Source organism: Macaca nemestrina, chromosome 15 (assembly GCF_043159975.1).
Source record: "Macaca nemestrina isolate mMacNem1 chromosome 15, mMacNem.hap1, whole genome shotgun sequence".
NCBI classification, from domain to species: domain Eukaryota; kingdom Metazoa; phylum Chordata; class Mammalia; order Primates; family Cercopithecidae; genus Macaca; species Macaca nemestrina.
This window is the reverse complement of record NC_092139.1, coordinates 51,703,837-51,725,403: the sequence shown is the minus strand read 5'-3', so window position 1 is coordinate 51,725,403 and position 21,567 is coordinate 51,703,837. Positions and strand designations below refer to the sequence as shown.

The following is a 21,567-nucleotide window of genomic DNA, read 5'->3' as shown; positions in this document are numbered from 1 at the left end:
TGACACAAGGATTTGAATGTGAGCAGTGTATTTGGGAGGTGATCCCAGGAAACACAGTAGAGGAGGGAGGGGAGGTCGGGAGGGAAGACAGCCAATTAGAGCTCAATAATAATGAGTGGGTTATCACTATGGGCAATGGGGGCTCCATCCCGCTGGAGATCCTACAGAATGCACTCCAGGTTGCTCGATCAACCCCCATCCCTCCTGCTTGGGTGTCCATCCTGGACCTCCTGACTCGTAGGCAGTTCTCCCCACCCACTGCCCACCCCAGCCCTTTGCAGGCCTGGAGAGCATCCTTAGGCAGAGAGATGCAGGAACCATCTGAGATGCCTGGCAGTCTGCTAAGGCGATATGAACGGGGCATCCACCCTGGGAGGCAGAAGATTTAACAAGTGAGGAGGGTGGCTCGGCAGAGACTGGGAGACCCTTCAGAGAGTACCATGGCTCCTGCAGACAGAAGCAAGCCACACGTGGTCACTGTCCTTCATGCCAGGCCCCCAGCCTTTATCCTCTCATCTCAAACTACCCCAAGCGGTCAGTGCTGCTGTTCCCCACCTTTTGCAGATGAGGAAACGAGGCTCAGGGAGCTCACACAACCCCTCAGTGGTGGAGCTGAGAACCAGAACCGGCTGACCTGAAGTTCATGGTCTTTTCTCCTCCGTAGGGTCTCCTTCTCTGCCCTCTTTGCCTCCCAGTGCCTTCCTCAGCCTTCTCCCTGAGGCAGGGGCCTCACCAGCCTGCCCTGTTGCAGTTTCTAGAAGCCTGCTTGCTTCTAGAGGAAGGTGAGATAAAGGGAAATGCAGACCTATTAGTAGTACAAACTGCACACCTTGGCTTGGGGTTTAGTAGGTTGTAGAGGAGCCTGTGAGCGTGTGAGTTCAGTGGTGCCAAGATGTCCTCTGCCCACAGAGGAAGCAAGAAAGAGGGTGCCTGTACCCGCTCGGACTCCCAACCTGAGGTTCTCAGATTTTCTCCATCTCCTACTCTTCTAGTGACTCCTGTGAGGGTGCTGAAAATCATTTAAGTTAGTGAATGACGCTTTCCACCTGACGCTTTCCCAAAGGGCTTCACAATTATCGCTTTAGGGGAAAGGCTAGGGCTTAGGAGGCAGCTAGGAGTGAAAAACCTAGAGGTGCGCTGGCTGGTCTGATGGCCACTGATGATGGGTGGCTCCTGAGTCTCAGACGAGTGGCTGGTCCAGATTGAGATGTGTTGTATGCGCAAAAGAGACACTAAGTTTCAAGTTGTAATGCAAAAAAAAGAAGGTGTAAAAATCTCAATTTTTTTGTTTTTTTTCTTTTTTGAGAAGGAGTTTTGCTCTTGTCGCCAAGGCTGGAGTGCAATGGCTTGATCTCGGCTCACTGCAACCTCTGCCTCCTGGGTTCAAGTGATTCTCCTGCCTCAGCCTCCTGAGTAGCTGGGATTACAGGGATGTGCCACCATGCCTAACTAATTTTGTATTCTTAGTAGAGATGGAGTTTCTCCATGTTGGTCAGGCTGGTTTCGAACTCCTGACCTCAGGTGATCTGCCCGCCTCGGCCTCCCAAAGTGCTGGGATTACAGGCGTGAGGCACCACGCTCGGCCAAAAATCTCAGTTTTTAATGTGGATTTTACGTTGAAATGGTAGTGTTTTGGGCATAATGAGTTAAACAAAATATAGCATTAAAATTCATTTCACCCATTTCTTCCTATTTGTTTGCAGCTTCTACAAAATGTTAACTTATAAAGCAGCTTGCATTTTAATTTCTATTGGATGGCACTAAGATAACCTACAGATAACATTTTAAAATTTTAGTCATAATTTTGACACTTCAAGTGATGAACAAATGGAACTATGGAAATGTTTTAGACCTATTTGCCCCATCCTGACCTATTGTCTGATGAAGATGTGTCTCCATGTAATAAAAGACCAGAAACAGCAGTCGGGGCTTCCTGACACATCAGCGGGTGGCAAGCTCAGAGGAACAGGCTTGCCCCGCCATCTCTTCAGCTCTGTCCAAAAGAGACAGTGGTACAAAGTGCAAAAATGTGGGTTTCTCAGATGATGTTTTAGTTCATGTGAACAAACTTCACCAGCTCCAAAAGACCTTACTGGAATTCAGTGGGGATTTGGTCTTACCTTTGTTTTTTGTTTGTTTGCTTTGTTTTGTTTTGTTTTTTTTAGACAGAGTCTTGCTCTGTTGCCCAGGCGGGAGTACAATGGCTCCCATCTAGGCTCACTCCAGCCTCTGCCTCCTGGGTTCCAGCGATTCTCCTGCCTCAGCCTCCCGGGTAGCTGTAGCTGAGATAATAGGTACATGCCACTACACCTGGCTAATTTTTGTATTTCCAGTAGAGATGGGGTTTCACTATGTTGGCCAGGCTGGTCTCGACTTCCTGACCTCAGATGATCGGCCTGCCTCGCCCTCCCAAAGTGCTGGAATTACAGGCATGAGCCACTGCGCCCTGGTCTTGCCTTTGACTGAGCTGTGAGTGTTGTATTTTTGCTGTTGGTTCTTCATAAGTAAATGTTATATTTAGGCCAGAAACAAAGATATAGACACTTAACATAAATACGACAGATAGTTAAATGAGGGGTGTGTGTGTTTGCAGTCCAATTAGACCAGGCCATGGCCAATTTAAAGACTTATCTGGGACCCCAGGACCCTTTGTTGGAGAATTGTAGCTATCATATTGATGAGGTGGGCAAAGACAGTGAGATAGAGAATCAGGGTTAATATGCACCACCCCCTTCTCCCCCATCTCTTCCTATCCCCTGCAACTACTGAGCAAACAGGATATCTAAGGAAAGACTCAAAACACAAAGAAACATCTTGAAAAAGATCCAGGGAAACTAGAACCTGACAATGTCTTACATTAATATCCAAGTAGATAAAAGAAAAGATTAGGACTTCTTTTTTGCCTGTGAGTTCACCCAAGAAAGGTAAATTGGAGGAGTGTGTGTGTGTGTGTGTGTGTGTGTGTGTATGTGTGTGAGAGAGAGAGAGAGAGAGAGAGAGAAAGAGGAGAAGGGAGTGTTAGTTAAATGGTGTCTTATTGAAGACTGGAAGAGAGAAACTGACCTGTGCAGAAAATCTCTGTAATATTTTGTGAAAATGTTATCAGCAAACAAGTGGCTATTTTCAATCCAAATTGTTTTAGGTGGGGTTTGGAAGCAGCTTCCCATCAAATGGTTTATTGAGGGAGGGCTGTCAACAGGGGCCTGTGAGGGCAGAGGATGAGCATGGGTTTTGCTGTTAGCTGGAGTGCAGCCTTGACCTCATCCCTGGGGGGATCTGGAGTGTGAATGGACTCCAGGGTGGACCTTGCTACAAGCAAGGTGGAGGCAGGGACTTTTTTTACCCCCATTTCAGTCTGACGTTGGCTGAGGGCTGTGTCTGCCCTGGGTGAGGTCAGGCAGACACTCCTGAGCATCTGGAACGTCACTTGCCCAGTGCTGATTCCTTAAAGAGGGGGACAGCCAGAAACCTCACAACAGCTGGGGACAGGCACTGACCCAGAAAAGCGGTCTGGATGGGAAGCCAGCAGTGCAGCCACTATATAATTGAGGGAATTGGTGTACTTTAGTGAAGTTGACAGGATCACTGAGGCCAACATCGGAAATTTTGCCTGCTAACCAGCTCAAAATAGAGAGAGGGGACATGAACTTCCAGGAAATGAATGTGTATTCAGTTCATAGCCTGTGAAAAACATCATGGGCCTTTATGTTTCTAGGATATATATAGTATTTATAGGATATTCTTTTGGGTTTATTTCAGTGTTTTAGGTTGAACAGGCTAGGATGCTTCCGAAGAACGGCTCTCTGTTGAAGTCAATTATTTGCTTTGGGAGGAGAGGGAGGCGATCTGTATTTTAGAGGAAAAAAATAATAACCAGCCCTTGCAAGCACGAGACTCTGCACTGAGTGTCCACACCCTCCCTACTCAAAGGGTGGTCCGCGGACCAGCAGTGCCAGAGTCCTCAGGAGCGAACATGCGGGAAATGCAGACTATTGCTTTGGAAGTGCCCGATGTGCCAAGCCCATCATTCAAGTCCAGCATTTATGGAAAGTGTTTTATTTTGCTCATTTGTAAAATGACTACATATTCTGTAAAAGATTTCAGACAATATAAAAAACTGCAGAGAAGACCATGTAAAGGGCCATAAACAGGTGAGAAGGGCACACGCATCCGTGGGGCTCCCGGCTACGGCTTTGCAGGGAGCCATGTGGCCCAGGGAGGTCATAAACCCACGCTGGTTATAACTTAACAACACTGGCTGGAATAAAGGAGGCAGTTCAGGGCTCGTGCCATTCCTGGGGAAGCTGCTGAGTTCCACAGAGTGAAGCGAGGAATTCCAATTCTGAGGTCAGGGAGGTGGGGAGGCGGCACTGGCCCCACCCTCTAGGGCGCCTTCTGTCCTTATCTTCCATCGGGGGCTACATTCAGAGGGAGGAGAAGGCACACAAATCCCATCTTGATTAAAGAAGAGAAAACAATGGTGTCTTTGTTTGGAGCCCAAAGGGAAGAATTGAGTAGATTGGGAAAAATGCAGATTGGGAGACGTTTGGAGTGGGGCAGATGGAGAAGAAAGAATCAAGTCACCTCCACCCCTAGTAGCCTGAATGCTGTCATGCGGAATTGCCTGGTCCAGTTAACAAACCCTCGCCTCATTGTTTTATTCTTAATTTGTATTTTATCTTAATTTATTTTTTAGCTAAGAAGGTAATATGTTCATTAGGAGATAAAAGGAAAGAAAAAAATGTAAACTTCCTTCACATGCCAAGCCCCAGTTCTACGATTTAATTTTTTTCCCAAAACCTTTTAATGCTTATTGCTTTTTTCATATAATATGTATCTTGGAGCTGGGCGCGGTGGCTCACCCCTGTAATCCCAGCACTTTGGGAGGCCAAGGCGGGCTGATCACTTGAGGTCAGGAGTTTGAGACCGGCCTGGCCAGCATGGTGAAACCCTGTCTCCACTAAAAACACAAAAATTAGCTGGACGTGGTGGTGGGCGCCTGTAATCCCAGCTACTCAGGAGGCTGAGGCAGGAGAATCGCTTGAACTCGGGAGGCAGAGGCTACAGTGACCTGAGATGGCGCCACTGCACTCCAGCCTGGGCAACAGAATGAGACTCCATCTCAAAATAATAATAATAATAATAAAAGAAATCATGACAAAATTTCCAATATTGAGGGACTGTGCTTTTCTATTCCCCAATTGATGACATTTGCTTCCATTTGCATATTTCCTTCCTTCCTCCCTTCCATCCTCCCTCCCTTCCTTTTTTTTTTCTTTTCTTTTCTTTCTTTCTCTCTCTCTCCCTTTCCTTTCCCTTCCCTTCGCTTCCCTTCCCTTTGCTTCCCTTCCCTTCCCTTCCCTTCCCTTCCCTTCCCTTCCTTTCCTTTCTCTCTCTCTCTCTCTCTCTCTCCCTTCCCTCCTTCCTCCCTTCCTTTCTTTCTTCTTTCCTTTCTTTCATTTCAGGCAATCCTACCATGAGTATATCTTGTATATCCTTCGCCTCCCTGTGTGAGTCTTCCTGTAGGATAATTTCCCTGATGTGGAATTGCTGGGCCAAAGGGTAGATACACTATGATTTTTTTTTTTTTATGGACATTGCCAAATTGCCCTCCGAGGAGGCTGCCGTAAATGTCCACTCCCACAAGCATGCCTGTAAAAATCTTCTTGCTGAAGTTCACCTTCGGATAAAGTTCAGTAAAGGAGCAGTTGACCTATAGCAAGGAAAGCAACTAGAAAGTTCCAAAGGGAAGAATTTTCCTTGGGGATGTATGGCATGAAGCTTGATTTGCTATTAAGGTAAAAAATTTGAAAACAACAAACCTTTTTGATAACTCAATAAACAACATTTTTTGGACTAGGTAGGACGGGCTGATGGTACAAAATTCAAAAGGGCAGATGGCGAAAGCAGTCCCCCCGCTCCTCCGCCAACCCCATTTGAAAAAATTATCCTTTTCTTTTGTTGTGAAATAAGTAACACATACAAAAGTATACATACAGGTACAGTTTAAAGACAAATCTGCAAAATACTCATGTGCCCAGCAGCCAGCTTATGTTTTTTGGGTTTTGTTTTGTTTTGTTTTGTTTCTGAGATAGAGTGTTGCTCTGTTACCCAGGTTGGAGTGCAGTGGCGCCATCTCAGCTCACTGTAACCTTCGCCTCCCGGATTCCAGTGATTCTCCTGCCTTGGCCTCCCAAGTAGCTGGGATTACAGGCACCCGCCAGCAGGCCCGGCTAAATTTTTTTTTGTATTTTTTAGTAGAGGCAGGGTTTCACCATATTGGCCAGGCTGGTGAGCAGCCAGCTTATGAATGAGGCTTATCTGCTACGTTGAGCTGTATCCAATTGAGAACTTAGTGTATCTCAGCTAATCCTCACAGCAGCCATGCAAGAGCTATGATACCCCTGTGACAGGTGAGGAAACGGCCTTTTGGACTGGAGCAGCCTGCCCCTGTTTCAGTTAATGAGCAGCAGATCTGCAGCCTGGCTTTTCAGTGGCCTTGGACTCACAGTCGTGTGGGTGTCAGTAGGTTAATGATGTCTAGTGCATGGGTGGTGTTCTTCAGTTCCCAAGTCCTGCTTTAGACACAGGCACGATTGGCCTTTGCGTGAGGGCACCAAGATGGGTGAGCCTCAGTGGTGGGAGGGGCCTTGGCATCAGTCCCTCTTGCCCAGGACTCCTCTCTGGCCACCTTTGTTCCCCTGAGTGTGTGGGTGATGGGGGTGCTCTGGGAGGGAGGTGCTTGTTCCCAAACCTAGAAAGGGTCACCAAGGGGCTGCCGCATGGCAGTGCCCGCACCAATGAATGAGGGGTGAATGGTGGCGTTTACACTAGAAAATTGGGAAGCAGAAATGCTGGGGCCCAGAGCAGTGCATTTGGCAAAAGTCAGAAGTGCCATAACTAGAGCTTTTTGGGCCTACGTCTCCTTTCCATCTCTGCCTGCAAGTCACTCATCTTCCAAACCAGGCTCTAATTCCACCCCTTCCCTGGAGAAAAATCCCCCACTGCCATCATCTCTGTTGTTGGCATGATGGAGGGCTTTGGAATCTTCTAGACTTTGCTATCCAGGCCTTGCTGGGTACTCTGCTCATAGAAGATGCTAAAAGGATGTGTTGACTGAAGAGAGGAAGGAGATGTGGCCCTGTGCACACGGGGCTGAGTGGTGGCCTGGCTGGCCTCTCCTAGGGGGCAGATCACCTTGGAGGATGGTAACCTCCAGGAGTTGGTTGTATCCAGGTTAAACCCTGATGTAAGTGTGCCAGCTTCCCCATATTTTTAGTTTGGATGTTTTGAAACAGCAGCGGGTTATTTCTACTAACTAGTGAAAGGAGCAACTAATATTTCTGCTGAGGAGCTGAAGGTTTGAAGTCAGGTTTGCTGCTTGATCTGTTGAATAGTGGGAGCCAGCTGCTCACTGCTGCGTGGGCCTAGAAGGCCAGGAAAACACCGAGTCTGCGTTACAGTGGAAACATGAAAGCTAGAGCGGGTGCATTCCTTAGGAGGGAAGTCTGTAGCCCTTGCCTATGTGGAAAACTAGTCCCAAAGATGTGACCTTTCTTTCCTGGTACCAATAGAGTTCATTCATACATTCAATATTTTGATTTTTTAAATATTGCCTTAAAACTTTCTTAACCTTGATTGGTGAGGGTTTTTTGGTTTGTTTGTTTTTTGTTTTTTTGAGATAGGATCTGACTCTGTCACCCAGGCTGGAGTGCAGTGGTGCAATCATGGCTCACTGTAACCTTGAACTCCTAGGTTCAAGACATTTCTCCCACCTTAGCCTACTGAGTAGCTGGGACCACAGGGGCATGCCACCATACCAAGCTAATTTTTTAGTTTTTTGTAGAGATGGGGATCTCCCCATGTTCGCCACGCTGGTCTCGAACTCCTGGACTCAAGAGCTCCTCCTGCCTTGGCCTGCCGAAGTGCTGGGATTACAGGCGTGAGCCATGCACCTATCCTAGAATAGTTTTAAGAGAAAAGGTGGGAGATTCATTGTCATTCCACTGCCCAGGAGGAACCACAGTTAATATGAAAATTATTATCATTAATACTGGCAGGTGGTTGGAGGTGGGAAGTAGTACAGACAGGGACGCAATGACAAGTGTAAGCTTTCACCACCCTCCAGACTTTCTCTCCAGAACCCCAGGTTTATGTTTCAGAAAAATATACATACGTGCATATGCCAGTGTGAATGTGCATTTATTTAGAACGCTCGTTTTCATACTTGGCTGCACACTAGAGCTTCCTGGGGAAGCTTTAAAAAATTCTCCTGCTCAGGCAACACCCAGAGATGACATATATTTATTAATCTTAAAATATATATGTAGGCCGGGTGTGGTGGCTCACGCCGGTCATCCCAGCACTTTGGGAGGCCGAGGCAGGCGGATCTCCTGAGATCAGGAGTTCAAAATCAGCCTGGCCAATATGGTGAAACCCGGTCTCTACTAAAAAATTACAAAAGTTAGCTGGACATTGTGGCAGGCACCTGTGGTCTCAGCTATTTGGGAGGCTGAGGCAGGAGAATCGCTTGAACCCAGGAGGCGGAGGTTGCAGTGAGCCAAGATCGTGCCACTGCACTGCAGCCTGGGAGACAGAGCGAGCCTCCTTCTTAAAAAATAAAATAAAATAAAATGTATGTATATATAATTTGTAGAAAACATGAAGCATCACAAGAAACTTGAGAGTCAGGACTAGGGAAGGAGAGGTACATGGGTGACAAAGGGATCTTTTCTGTTTTTTTTTTTTTTAATTTACTGCTGTTTTTCACCATAAAACTGGGGGTATATTACTTTTAAATTTAAACAACTAGGCCGGGCGCGGTGGCTCAAGCCTGTAATCCCAGCACTTTGGGAGGCCGAGACGGGCGGATCACGAGGTCAGGAGATCGAAACCATCCTGGCTAACACGGTGAAACCCCGTCTCTATTAAGAAATACAAAAAATTAGCCGGGCGAGGTGGCGGGCGCCTGTAGTCCCAGCTACTCGGGAGGCTGAGGCCGGAGAATGGCGTGAACCCGGGAGGCGGAGCTTGCAGCGAGCTGAGATCCGGCCACTGCACTCCAGCCTGGGTGACAGAGCGAGACTCCGTCTCAAAAAAAAAATAAAAATAAAAATAAAAATAAATAAATAAATAAATAAATAAATAAATAAATTTAAACAACTATTAATAGTAACCTTTTATTATTTATTTTGTTTATTTATTTATTTATTTATTTATTTTGAGACAGGGTCTCGCTCTATTGCCCAGGCTGGAGTGCAGTGGCACTATCTCAGCTCACTGCAATCTCTGTGTGCTGGGTTCAAGCAATTTTCATGCCTCATTCTCCCAGGTAGCTGAGATTACAGATGTGGGCCACCACACCAGGCTGATTTTTGTATTTTTAGTAGAGACGGAGTTTCACTGTGTTGGCCAGGCAAGTCTCGAACTCCCGACCTCACAATCCACCCAGCTTGGCCTCCCAAAGTGCTGGGATTACAGGCCTGAGCCACTGCACCCAGCCTATTTTTTATATTTTAATAGAAGGTAAATATTAGGGCCAGGCACAGTGGTTCATGCCTGTAATCTCAGCACTTCGGGAGGCCAAGGCAGGTGAATCACCTGAGGTCAGGAGTTTGACACCAGCCTGGCCAACACTGTGAAACCCTGTCTGTACTAAAAATGCAAAAATTAGCTGGCTGTGCCTGGCACGGTGGCTCACACCTGTAATCCCAGCACTTTGGGAGGCAGAGGCTGGCGGATCACCAGGTCAGGAGATCGAAACCATCCTGGCTAACATGGTGAAACCCCGTCTCTACTAAAAATACAAAACATTAGCCGGGCGTGGTGGTGGGTGCCTGTAGTCCCAGCTACTCAGGAGGCTGAGGCAGGAGAATGGCATGAACCCGGGAGGCAGAGCTTGCAGTGAGCCGAGATCGTGCCACTGCACTCCAGCCGGGGCAACACAGAGACTCTGTCTCAAAAAAAAAAAAAAAAATTAGCTGGCTGTGGTGGTGGGCACCTGTAGTCCCAGCTACTCGGGAGGCTGAGGCAGGAGAATTGCTTGAACTCAGGAAGCAGAGGTTGCGGTGAGCCGAGATTGTGCCACTGCATTTCAGCCTGAGTGACAGAGCAAGACTCAGTCTCAATAAAATAAAATAAAATAAAATATTAAAAATGAAACTGCAGCTTCCTAGTCCCAGCCCCTGACCTAGTGCCTGGGGTCCCTCAGGCAGGTCCAGGAATCTGTACAGGATCTGCAGGTTCCTCCAGGTGGCATCCCTCCTGTCTCTAGGCTCTAAGATGGTCTCATAGCTGTGGCAGTGGCCCCTTTGTGCTCCATGCACCCCCAGTACCATATTCACCCTCTCTCAGCTTCCATGCTTTTGTGACTGTGTCTCCTTCACAGCCATAGCCTCTCTTTGAGAGCCTAAGTTAGACCTTACTATGGTGATTTCTTAATTTTATTTATTTATTTATTTACTTACTTACTTACTTATTTATTTTTTTTGGAGACGGAGTCTCGCTCTGTCGCCCAGGCTGGAGTGCAGTGGCACAATCTCGAATGACTGCAACCTCTGCCTCCTGGGTCCAAGCAATTCTTCTGCCTCAGCCTCCCCAGTAACTGGGATTATAGGCATGTGCCGCCCTGCCTATCTAATTTCTGTATCTTTAGTAGAGACGGGGTATTTCCAGGCTGGTCTCAAACTCCTGACCTCAGGTGATCCACCCACCTCAGCCTCCCAAAGTGCTAGGATCACAGATATGAGTCACTGTGCAGCACCCAGACAATTCGTTTCTTAAAGCCCAATAAAACTTGTTGATATGACCTACAGGAATTTCCTAGAATCTGTCATGTGAGATTTCGGCTTAGTGTGCTTGCTTCTCTCACATACCAGTCTCAACCTTTTATTTTTTATTTATTTTATTTTATTTATTTATTTTTTTTGAGACGGAGTCTCACTCTGTCGCCCAGGCTGGAGTGCAGTGGCCGGATCTCAGCTCACTGCAAGCTTCGCCTCCCGGGTTCACGCCATTCTCCTGCCTCAGCCTCCCGAGTAGCTGGGACTACAGGCGTCCGCCACATCGCCCGGCTAGTTTTTTTGTATTTTTTTTTTTTTTTTTTTTTTTAGTAGAGACGGGGTTTCACCATGTTAGCCAGGATGGTCTCGATCTCCTGACCTCGTGATCCACCCGTCTCGGCCTCCCAAAGTGCTGGGATTACAGGCTTGAGCCACCGCGCCCGGCCTCAACCTTTTAAAAAAAAAAAAATTCAACTTTGATTTTAGATTCAGGGGGTACATGTGCAGGTCTGTTTATATGGGTACATTGCATGACGCTAAGATTTGAGGTCCAGATGATCCCGTCACCAAGGTAGTGCACATAATACCCAATGGGGAGTCTCTCAGCCCTCGGCCCCTCCCTCTGGTAGTCCCTAGTGTCTATTGTTCCATCTTTAAATCCCAACCTTCTTTTTGAGTGTGAGCCTCCTGTTCAGCCACTGGCTCGAGGGGTGACCTTTGCTGGTGGAGGGTACTGAGCTGGGTGTGCTCTGAGGTCTCCGCCCTGCCACTACCTTACGTGACCTCAGGCAAGACCACAACCAGAATCTTAAAGACCATAATCGGTAGCTCTTTTTTTTTTTTTTTTTTTTTTCTGGAGACGGAGTCTCGCTCTGTCGCCCAGGCTGGAGTGCAGTGGCCGGATCTCGGCTCACTGCAAGCTCCGTCTCCCGGGTTCACGCCATTCTCCTGCCTCAGCCTCCCGAGTAGCTGGGACTACAGGCGCCCACCACCTCGCCCGGCTAGTTTTTTGTATTTTTTAGTAGAGACGGGGTTTCACCGTGTTAGCCAGGATGGTCTCGATCTCCTGACCTCGTGATCCGCCCGTCTCGGCCTCCCAAAGTGCTGGGATTACAGGCTTGAGCCACCGCGCCCGGCCAATAGGTAGCTCTTGAAAGCCAAGTTAAACACTGGAATATCCAGTGACGTTTGTTAAAAATAGATTGCTGGGCCTGGCACGTTGGCTCACGCCTATAATCCCAGCACTCTGGGAGGCCGAGGCGGGCGGATCATGAGGTCAGGAGATCGAGACCATCCTGGCTAACACGGTGAAACCCAGTCCCTACTAAAAATACAAAAATTAGCTGGGCATGGTAGCAGGCTCCTGTAGTCCCAGCTACTCGGGAGGCTGAGGCAGGAGAATGGTGTGAACCCCGGAGGCAGAGCTTGCAGTGAGCCGAGATCTCGCCACTGCACTCCAGCCTGGGCAACAGAGCCAGACTCTGTCTCAAATAAATAAATAAATAAATAAATAAATAAATAAATAAATAAATAAATAGATTCCTGATTCCTACCCCAGACCCACTGAGTTGGTCTTAGGAGAAGTGAGTTAAGATTTTCAAAAGCTCTCCAGGTGATTCTGAGGCTCTGGCAAGTATGTAAAATACTGCACTGTCCAAGCTCATCCAAATAGTCTGTTGCATACACGCAGAGTCCATGTTTATATTCTTTATCTGACATTCTGCCACACACACATCAGGGTGAGTACCAGTCATGGAGGTAGGAGCGGCAGTGCTTTGATGAGGCAGAACTCCCTGCTCTATATTGTACCTGTGAAATCTCAGCTAGAAGGCAGGTCTAATGTTAGCCCAGTTCTAACGCCAGCATATCTTGTTTGGAAATGATTTTCATAACTGCAACAAATGCCTCAGTATCCTGCCAATGGCCTGGGCATCTGCCATTTCTGGGCACACCAGTCCAAGTGGCAACTGCCCACGCTTGCACCTCTGCTGGAGAGGTTTCCTGCTGGAGCCCAGTGTGTCTGCACAAGGCAGGCAGAAGTGCTGGGGATGGAGAATCAAAGCCACCCAGGAGCAGCCGGCAGCCAGTGACTGACCTCAGCTCCTGGAGGGGCAAGATGACGCCAAGGTGTGTGCCACACTGTCTCCCTGCATTGCACAACAGGACTGGACCCTGGTAACTGGCTGGGTAGCTCCCCCTGTACTGGATCCTACCCCTCCCTGCCTCACATCTTTGTTGCCCTATAGGTTATTCCCAGGATCACCTCTCAAATAAACTACTGGTACTAGAATCTTTGTCCCAGGCTCTGTTTCTGGGAAAACCCAAATTAATTTTTTTTTTTTTAATGGAGTCTCACTGTTGCCCAGGCTGGAGTGCAGTGGCTCGATCTTGGCTCACTGCAACCTCTGCCTCCCGGGTTCCAGTGATTCTCCTGCCTCAGCCTCCCGAGCTGCTGGGACTACAGGTGCTCACCACCATTCCTGGCTAGTTTTTTGTGTTTTCAGTAGAGATGGGGTTTCACTATGTTGGCCAGGCTGGTCTCGAACTCCTAGCCTCAAGTGACTGCCCGCCTTGGCCTCCCAAAGTGCTAGGATTACAGGCGTAAGCCACTGCACCTGACCTGAAGTAATTTTTTTTTTTAAAAGTTTACTTTGCTCACAATAATATGAAAACGTTAAGGTATGCGAGTTGGAAGAATAAAAATCTTCCTCCCATAAGCCGGTGGTTTTTGTTTGTTTGTTTGTTTGTTTTTGGCTTTTTTCCCTATGTTGGCATCTGTTTGTGTTAGGTTTGCTCAGGTGGATGCTATGATTTTTTGTAGACAGTTTTGTCTCCTGCTGTAACCATTGTCCTCATGCTGCCATGAATCCTTGGTCAGGATGACTTTTACTGGCTTCATAGTTGGGTGGTTCTGGCTTGGCCATGACCAATCGATGCTGTTTCTGTCTCTTGTCCTTGCAGGTATTCGTCCCTACAAATGCAACGTCTGCAATAAAGCCTTCACCCAGCGCTGCTCTCTGGAGTCCCACCTGAAGAAGATCCACGGGGTGCAGCAGCAGTACGCCTATAAGCAGCGGCGGGACAAGCTCTACGTCTGCGAGGATTGCGGCTACACGGGCCCCACCCAGGAGGACCTGTACCTTCACGTGAACAGTGCTCACCCGGGCAGCTCGTTTCTCAAAAAGACATCGAAAAAACTGGCAGCCCTTTTGCAGGGCAAGCTGACGTCCGCACACCAGGAGAATACCAGCCTGAGTGAGGAGGAGGAGAGGAAGTGAGGAGAAGGAAGGGGAGGACAGACGTTCACACTGCCACGTATGTCTACGTGGATTTTTGGTTTTCAGCGTCCCCCACCCCGCTGGCTCTTCTTAATTAGAAGTGACCAGTTCACCTCTGTGTCCTTTTGAAACATCAGCAGTAGGGTCCGTTCCAAGGTTATCAGTTACCGTAGTGACATCAGGCCCTGTAACCTGTGTCCTGTCTGGCGCAGTTGCTCGCATTCACCAAAGTTTGTTTTCAATGATCCTGATGGCCAAGAACACCGTGTGGGATTTTTTTTTTCCCCCCAAGGATTTTCACACATGGAAGGAGAGGTATTTCTTAGAGAGATCATCATTTTATGGTGCCTTGAAATAAAAATACTTCTACTTGAAATGCTGTTTAAGCAAGGAAAATGAATTTTGTTATTCTGAAAGAGTTTACAGAAACTATTTTAATAAATGAAATGTTCTTGTGAAGCTTTTAAAAGCAAAATGGAACATTGACCTACAGCTCTTTGTTCAGGGCTTATTGTGTGATGTTTAATTTCAGGTTATTGAGGTGGGGAGGTTGATTACTTTGTATTAGTTGTGTGGGTTTGAAGAAGCAGAACTTCCTCTCTTTTTTTTTTTTTGTTCTTGAGACAAGTTCTCACTCTGTTGCCCAGGCTGGAGTGCAGTGGAACGATCATGGCTCACTGCAGCCTTGACCTCCCAGGCTCAGGTAATCCTCCCACTTCAGCCTCCCAAGTAGCTGGGACTACAGGTGCATGCCACTATGCCCAGCTAATTTTTGTATTTTTTAGAGATGGAGTTTTGCTATGTAGTCCAGGCTGAGAAGCAAACTTGAGTGTTGGGTGGAAGAACAAATGGCCAATTGGAAAAACGTGCACTGAGGGGCTGGCTCACGCAGGCTGGTGGGCAGAGATGCCTGGGGGTGGCATGGCAGGGAACTCAACTCTTGGGTCTCTTTTTATGGGCCTGGTCTCTTTTTCTGCAGAGGTCTTGACTTTCTGCGGTTAGGATGCGCTGGCTGAAGGCTCTTCTCCCTCCCTTGAATGGGCTTTGGGGCCAACCCTGGAGAATGAGGAATGCTGGCTCCTCACTTACAGGCGGGATAACAATGCCAGGAGTTCCCTCAGGGTGCGTGACAGCCGAGTGCAGTGACCTCTGCTACCTCCATCTCCTCACCTTGAAGGCCTGCGTCAGAGCCATGGGAGGCAAGACCCTGATAGGGTAAAATGTGCGCAGCTGGCCATGCGGGGCGGGGGAGGAGGTTTCCTCATCCTGTCTGCCTGGGGGGTATTTGCCTCAGGCTGGGAGCTGCTGCCTGAATTGAGTAGGAAGTTCAGATCACCTATACCCCAATCACCTACGCCCCAGTCACCAACACCCTGATCATCTACATCCCTATCACAGATACTCCAATCACCTACACCCCATCACCTACACCCTGATCACCTACACCATGGTCACCAACACCCCATCACCTACATCCTGATCACCTACACCCTGGTCACCAACATCCCATCACGTACACCTCAATCACCTTGACCCCGATCACCTACACCCCATCACCTATACCCTGGTCACCTACACCCTGATGACCTACACCCCAATCACTTACACCACATCACCTACACCCTGATCACCAACACCCCATCACCTACACCTCTATCACCTTGACCCCAATCACCTACATCCCATCACCTACACCCCGATCACCTATAACCCATCACCTACACCACGATCATCTACACTCCATCACCTACACCCTGATCACCTATACCCCAATCACTTATACCCTAGTCACCTACACCCCGATGACCTACACCCCATCACCTATACCCTATCACACCCTGATCACCTATACCCCATCACCTACACCTCTATCACCTTGACCCCAATCACCTACATCCCATCACCTACACTCTGATCACCTATACCCCATCACCTACACCTCATCACCTACACCCCATCACTTACACCCCATCACCTATACCCCATCACACCCTGATCACCTACACCCTGATCACCTACACCCTGATCACCAATACCCCATCACCTACACCTTGATCACCTTGACCCCCTTGACCCCCATCACCTATACCCCATCACCTACACCTCAATCATCTATACCCATCACCTATACCCTCATCACCTACATCCCATCACCTACACCCCAATCACCTACACCCCAGTCACCAACACCCCATCACCTACATCCTGATCACCTACACCCTGATCACCTATATCCCATCACCTACACCTCGATCATCTACACTCCATCACCTACACCCCAATCACCTATACCCTGGTCACCTACACTCTGATGACCTATACCCCAATCACTTATACCCCATCACCTACACCCTGATCACCAACACCCCATCACCTACACCTCTATCACCTTGACCCCAATCACCTACATCCCATCACCTATACCCTGATCACCTACACCCAAATCACCTACACCCAAATCACCTACACCCCATCACCTACACCCTGATCACCTACACCCCATCACCTACACCTCATAACCCACAACCCATCACCTACACCCCATCACCTATACCCCATCACACCCTGATCACCTACACCCTGATCACCAACAACCCATCAGCTACACCTCGATCACCTTGACCCCCATCACCTATACCCCATCACCTATACCCGCATCACCTACACCCCATCACCTACACCCCATCATCTACACCCTGATCATCTACACCCCGGTCACCTACACCCCACCACCTATACCCCATCACTTACACCCTGATCACCTACACCCCAATCACCAACACCCCATCACCTACACCTTGATCACCTTGACCCCATCACCTACACCGCATCACCTACTCCTTGATCATCTATACCCCATTACCTATACCCCAGTCTTCTACACCCCATCACCTACATCCTGATCACCTATACCCCGATCACCTACACCCCATTGTCTTTTTTTGCCCACTCCCTGTCCCCTGGGCACCACCTGGGCCACTTCTTGGTCTAGGGAAACACCCAGATGAGGAGGCCCTTGTCTTATTTTCTCTCTCCCCGCTTCCTCCTCTCTTCCCTTTCCCCTCCCTCCTTTCCTTCCACCTTCTCTCCTCTCCCACACTGTGCGCCAGGCGTTATGCCAAGATCTGGACATTTTAAGTGACATATCCTATAGCTTGAGTCAACATTTCTCTTTCAATTCAGTGCTTTTGTTCCAGAAGGAAAGGAAACAAACGCTTTTTGGGCAGTGAGCTAGGTAGCCCTCACTGGGCAGATGTTTTCTGGAAGAATCCTCAGAGCGCCCCTGGGGTCACATCCCTGTTTCCATGAGTAGATGAGGCAACTGCAGAGGCTGTCCTCTGGCGGTCAGAGGCAGAGGCCAGGAATCCTAAGTCTAGTCAGAACACCTCTGTTTTCCCCCTCTCTCCTCACCCTCCCTTCAAAAAAGAAAGCAAAGGCCTCAGGCTGGACTGGGACCATGCAGAGGCAGGTATGAGACCAGGGCTGACTAGGGGGTCCTCACCCCTCCAGTGTTTGAACTGGCAAGTTTCAGGGACCATGGGGCCCTGCCCTGCCTCATCTGACGTTCCGGGTTTCTGGGCTGAGGCTGTGGCACAAAACAGTCTAAATGGCCCCATTCAGGCATCAGCAGCAGCAGCAAGGGTTGAAGCTGGCACTCAAGTGTCACAGGTGCAGCCTCCCAGGACAGCCAGCGCTGAGGCTCAACCCTGACTCCAGAGGGCAGAGTACTAACATTGTGTTCTCTCTTAGTACCTGCTGCCTAGGAAGGCACCGCTGGAAGGCGGTTGATTTGCTTTCTCCTTGGTTATCTGGGTCATGTAGACACCAAAGTGAGCATTCTTAGAAGGGAATATCCAAATGACAGGCTGGGGCAGCTGGCCTGTGCCTGTTTTGCACAGGGAATTGTGAACCAGCTAACATTCTCTTTAGGGTCAGGTTTTTATTAAACAGAGCTCTTGGTTGCAAGGGACAGAAATCCAGTGTAAAACAAATTTAGCAGAAAAGGGAATGTAGTAGCTGAAAAGCCTAGGGTTGTTCCAGTTTCAGGGGTGGCCAGATCTGGTGCTTATGTGATGTCATCTTCTCCTACCTCCCTCTCCATCTTTTAGCTCAATTTCCCCCATAGTGACTTCTTTCTCAGGCAGGCGCAAATGGAGGCTGGATGGCCACCCACAGCTCTGGACTTCTGCCTCACAGTGCAGTCACTCAGTAGGAGGGTTTCTCTTTCAGGCTAAGATCTTGGGCAGATTTGGCTCTGGGACCCACCCTCAACTAATTACTGTGCCCTGGGAAATGTGCGGCTCTCTTATCCTAGGCCCAAGCCCCTCCCTCCCCTGAACTGAGTGGAGAGAGCCCAGGTCAGCTACACCCCTGGTCTGGGATCAGTGGGAAAGGGATTCTCCAGCAGAAAATCAGGACGCCATGGCCAGAAGAGGAAGTGGATGTTGGGTGGCTATGCTAGTTAAGATAAGGCATGGCTAGGCCGGGCGCGGTGGCTCACGCCTGTAATCCCAGCACTTTGGGAGGCCGAGGCGGGCAGATCACGAGGTCGGGAGATCGAGACCGTCCTGGCTAACACGGTGAAACCCCGTCTCTACTAAAAATACAAAAAATTAGCCGGGCGAGGTGGCGGGCGCCTGTAGTCCCAGCTACTCGGAGGCTGAGGCAGGAGAATGGCGTGAACCCGGGAGGTGGAGCTTGCAGTGAGCCGAGATTGCGCCACTGCACTCCAGTCTGGGCAACAAAGCGAGACTCCGTCTCAAAAAAAGAAAAAAAAAAAAAAAGATAAGGCATGGCTGGGCTGGGTGCAGTGGCTCACACCTGTAATCCCAGCACTTTGGGAGGCCAAGGCGGGAGGATCAGTTGAGGTCAGGAGTTTGAAACCAGGCTGACCAACATGGTGAAACCCCGTCTCTACTAAAACTACAAAAATCGGCTGGGCGTGGTGGTGGCATGTGCCTGTAGTCCCAGCTACTCAGGAGGCTGAGGCACGAGAATCGCTTGAACCCGGGAGGCAGAGGTTGCAGTGAGCTGAGATGGTGCCACTGCACTCCAGCCTGGCGACAGAGCAAGACTCTATCTCTAAAACAAAACAAAACAAAAAACCAGATCAGGCATGGCTGCTGTAACAAAGATTCCCAACACACCTACGGCTTAAAGAAGAGAGAGTGTTGTTTCTCACGTAGTTGTTCTGGGTTGGGAGGTCTCCATGCCATCATTTGAGGGCCCAGAGTTTTTCCTTGTGATTATCTGCCATGCCCTAAGATAATGCCATCATATGTGTGGTAGAAGCTGGGTTTCTGTGGGTCTCAGCTGATAGGAGAGTTGTCTTGAAGAAGCAAATCTTGAGTGTTGGGTGGAAGAACAAACAACGGATTGGGAAAACCTGCACTGAGGGTCTCACACAGGCTGGTGGGCAGAGACACCTGGGGGTGACTTGGCAGGGAGCTCAACAATTTGGGCTCTTCTTAAGGCGCTGGTCTCTCCTTTTTTAAATGTATTTTTAGTTCACCCAGAAGTCAATGCTGAGGCAAGGATTAAAGTTCAAGTGGATTGTTTAGGAAGCAATCCCAGAAAGTATCTGCAGGGGATTGGGGAGGTGTGACAGGAAGAAAAGTGCCCATGTGGGGAACAGAATCAAGGAAGTTACTGCTGTGGGTAACTGTGCTTAATCGCCCTGGGCCCTCTGGGAGGCAGTACAGCACACGTCTCCGAGTTATCCCACTGCAGATGCGTAGGACACTGTCCGCAACTTTCCATCCATCATTGGTTGAAGGCTGCTGACATTAGGGCCCTTCCAACTTGCCCTGTGCACTGGCCAAGCATGCTTCCTGTGCCAGGAAAATCTCCGGAGGTTAGCTGTAAGCAACTTTCAGCACATAGACCTAAAAGCTGGCAAAACCCAGCGATGAGATGATGATTGTGTCTGGTACAGGTGTGGAAGGGTCACAGCCCCTACCTGAAGACACTGGCCTGGGTATGGCCCTTCCATTCCCATTCCATAGGGAGAATTTAGTCACATTAACTAGAGAGGTGGAGAAAAGCAGGCATCTCAGCCACAACACTTCTGTGCAGCAGAATGGGGATGGATTATGGTGGGCGACTGGATATTGGCAGTCAAAGCCAACTGACATCCACTCTAGCCTTTTTTGCTCCCTCCTCCTCCCAACTCTATTTACCTGTCCTTCTCTCAGCCAGTTGCTTGGAAATCCAGCCAAAGTGCCCAAAATCATGACCTAGGGTTCTCAGGCTGGCAGCCCTGGAGCCTTGGGTCTGAAGGTGCTGGGGATGGAGACCCATGGGCTATAACTTGTACCGAGTCCACCCAGCACTATCTGCTTTAGGTTGGTGTTAGTTCAGCACCGTGCGGATATGCTGACGCTTGGGCTAGTCAGAAGTGCCTACTGGTCTTTCATTTTAGAGAAAGGGATCTGTTTTCAATCAATGTGATTTATTTTGTGAATGTCTTAAGTTGGGTCCTAGAAGCGGAGTCTGAGACGAGGATTCTGGGGTAAGTGATTTATTGAGGGAGGCTCTCAGGAGAAATCAAGAAGGAGGTGAGGGAAGTGAGGTACAGCAGAGGAAGGAACTCAGCAAAGATACAGGGTCGGCTGACGTCCAGCCTCGGCCTGATTCCCGGCACCTCTGGAGTATGAATGGCACGACTGAAGTTGTCCCACCTTGAGGCAAGGGGGCCCGTCATCAGCTATGGGCTATCCCTGGTCAGGGAAGGCATAACCACTGGGCATTTCCAGCAATAGCAATTGTGGGCTGTTTAGTAGTCAGTGCTCTGAGCAGCTGCATGCTGGCTCTCTAAAGGTCTCCAAGCAGGGGAAGAGAGAAATCACAGGGACAGATTCTTAGGGGTGAAAAAGACTGAGGTCCACAGAATCTGGCTACATCCCTCTGGAACATTTGCATTTTGATAAAGGACTTGCTTTTGGAGCTAAGGAGTGAATCACTTATTGCAAATTATGTGGCATTTTCAGAAGAAATACAATAATATATAAAAATGTACACAAAGGAAAGTCGTATCTGCAAATGAGTCCCTTATCTGCCAAGCCTCTACCTTTGTAATTAACCACTGTTATTAGCTCCTCTTGTAACTTTCCTGTTTCTTTAACCATATATAAGCAAACATGAATGTGTGTATTCTTGCTGTCCACTGTTTCTTCTTCTTTTAGCATTTTAATTAGCAGATAGCATACTATACATACTGTTTGGCACCTTACATTTTTCTTTTTTCTTTTTTTTAAATTTTAAATTTTAATTGTTGTGGGTACGTAGTAGGTATGTATACATTTTTCTTTTAATAGTACATCTAGTAGTTCTTTCCAAAATAGTACAAAAAAGTGTTCTCATACAAAAAAATTAGCCAGGCATGGTGGTGTGTACCTCTACTCCCAGCTACTCGGGAGGTTGAGGCAAGAGAATTGCTTGAACCTGGGAGGCAGAGGTTGCAGTGAGCCAAAATTGTGTCACTGCACTCCAGCCTGGGTGACAGAGTG

The 21,567-nt window shown here is 48.6% G+C and overlaps 1 protein-coding gene across 2 annotated transcripts in view; it reads left to right on the top strand.

Annotated features, from left to right (window-relative positions):
* Positions 1–21,218, top strand: part of LOC105486845 (ovo like zinc finger 2) — a 43,403-nt gene extending 22,185 nt beyond the window's left edge. For both annotated transcript variants that reach the window (XM_011749921.3, XM_011749917.2), the window contains one exon: positions 13,743–21,218. In XM_011749921.3, the coding sequence (XP_011748223.1) occupies positions 13,743–14,059 (317 nt within the window). In that variant the 3' untranslated portion in view covers positions 14,060–21,218. The remainder of the gene's footprint in view (positions 1–13,742) is intronic.
* The last annotated feature ends 349 nt before the right edge of the window (positions 21,219–21,567 follow it).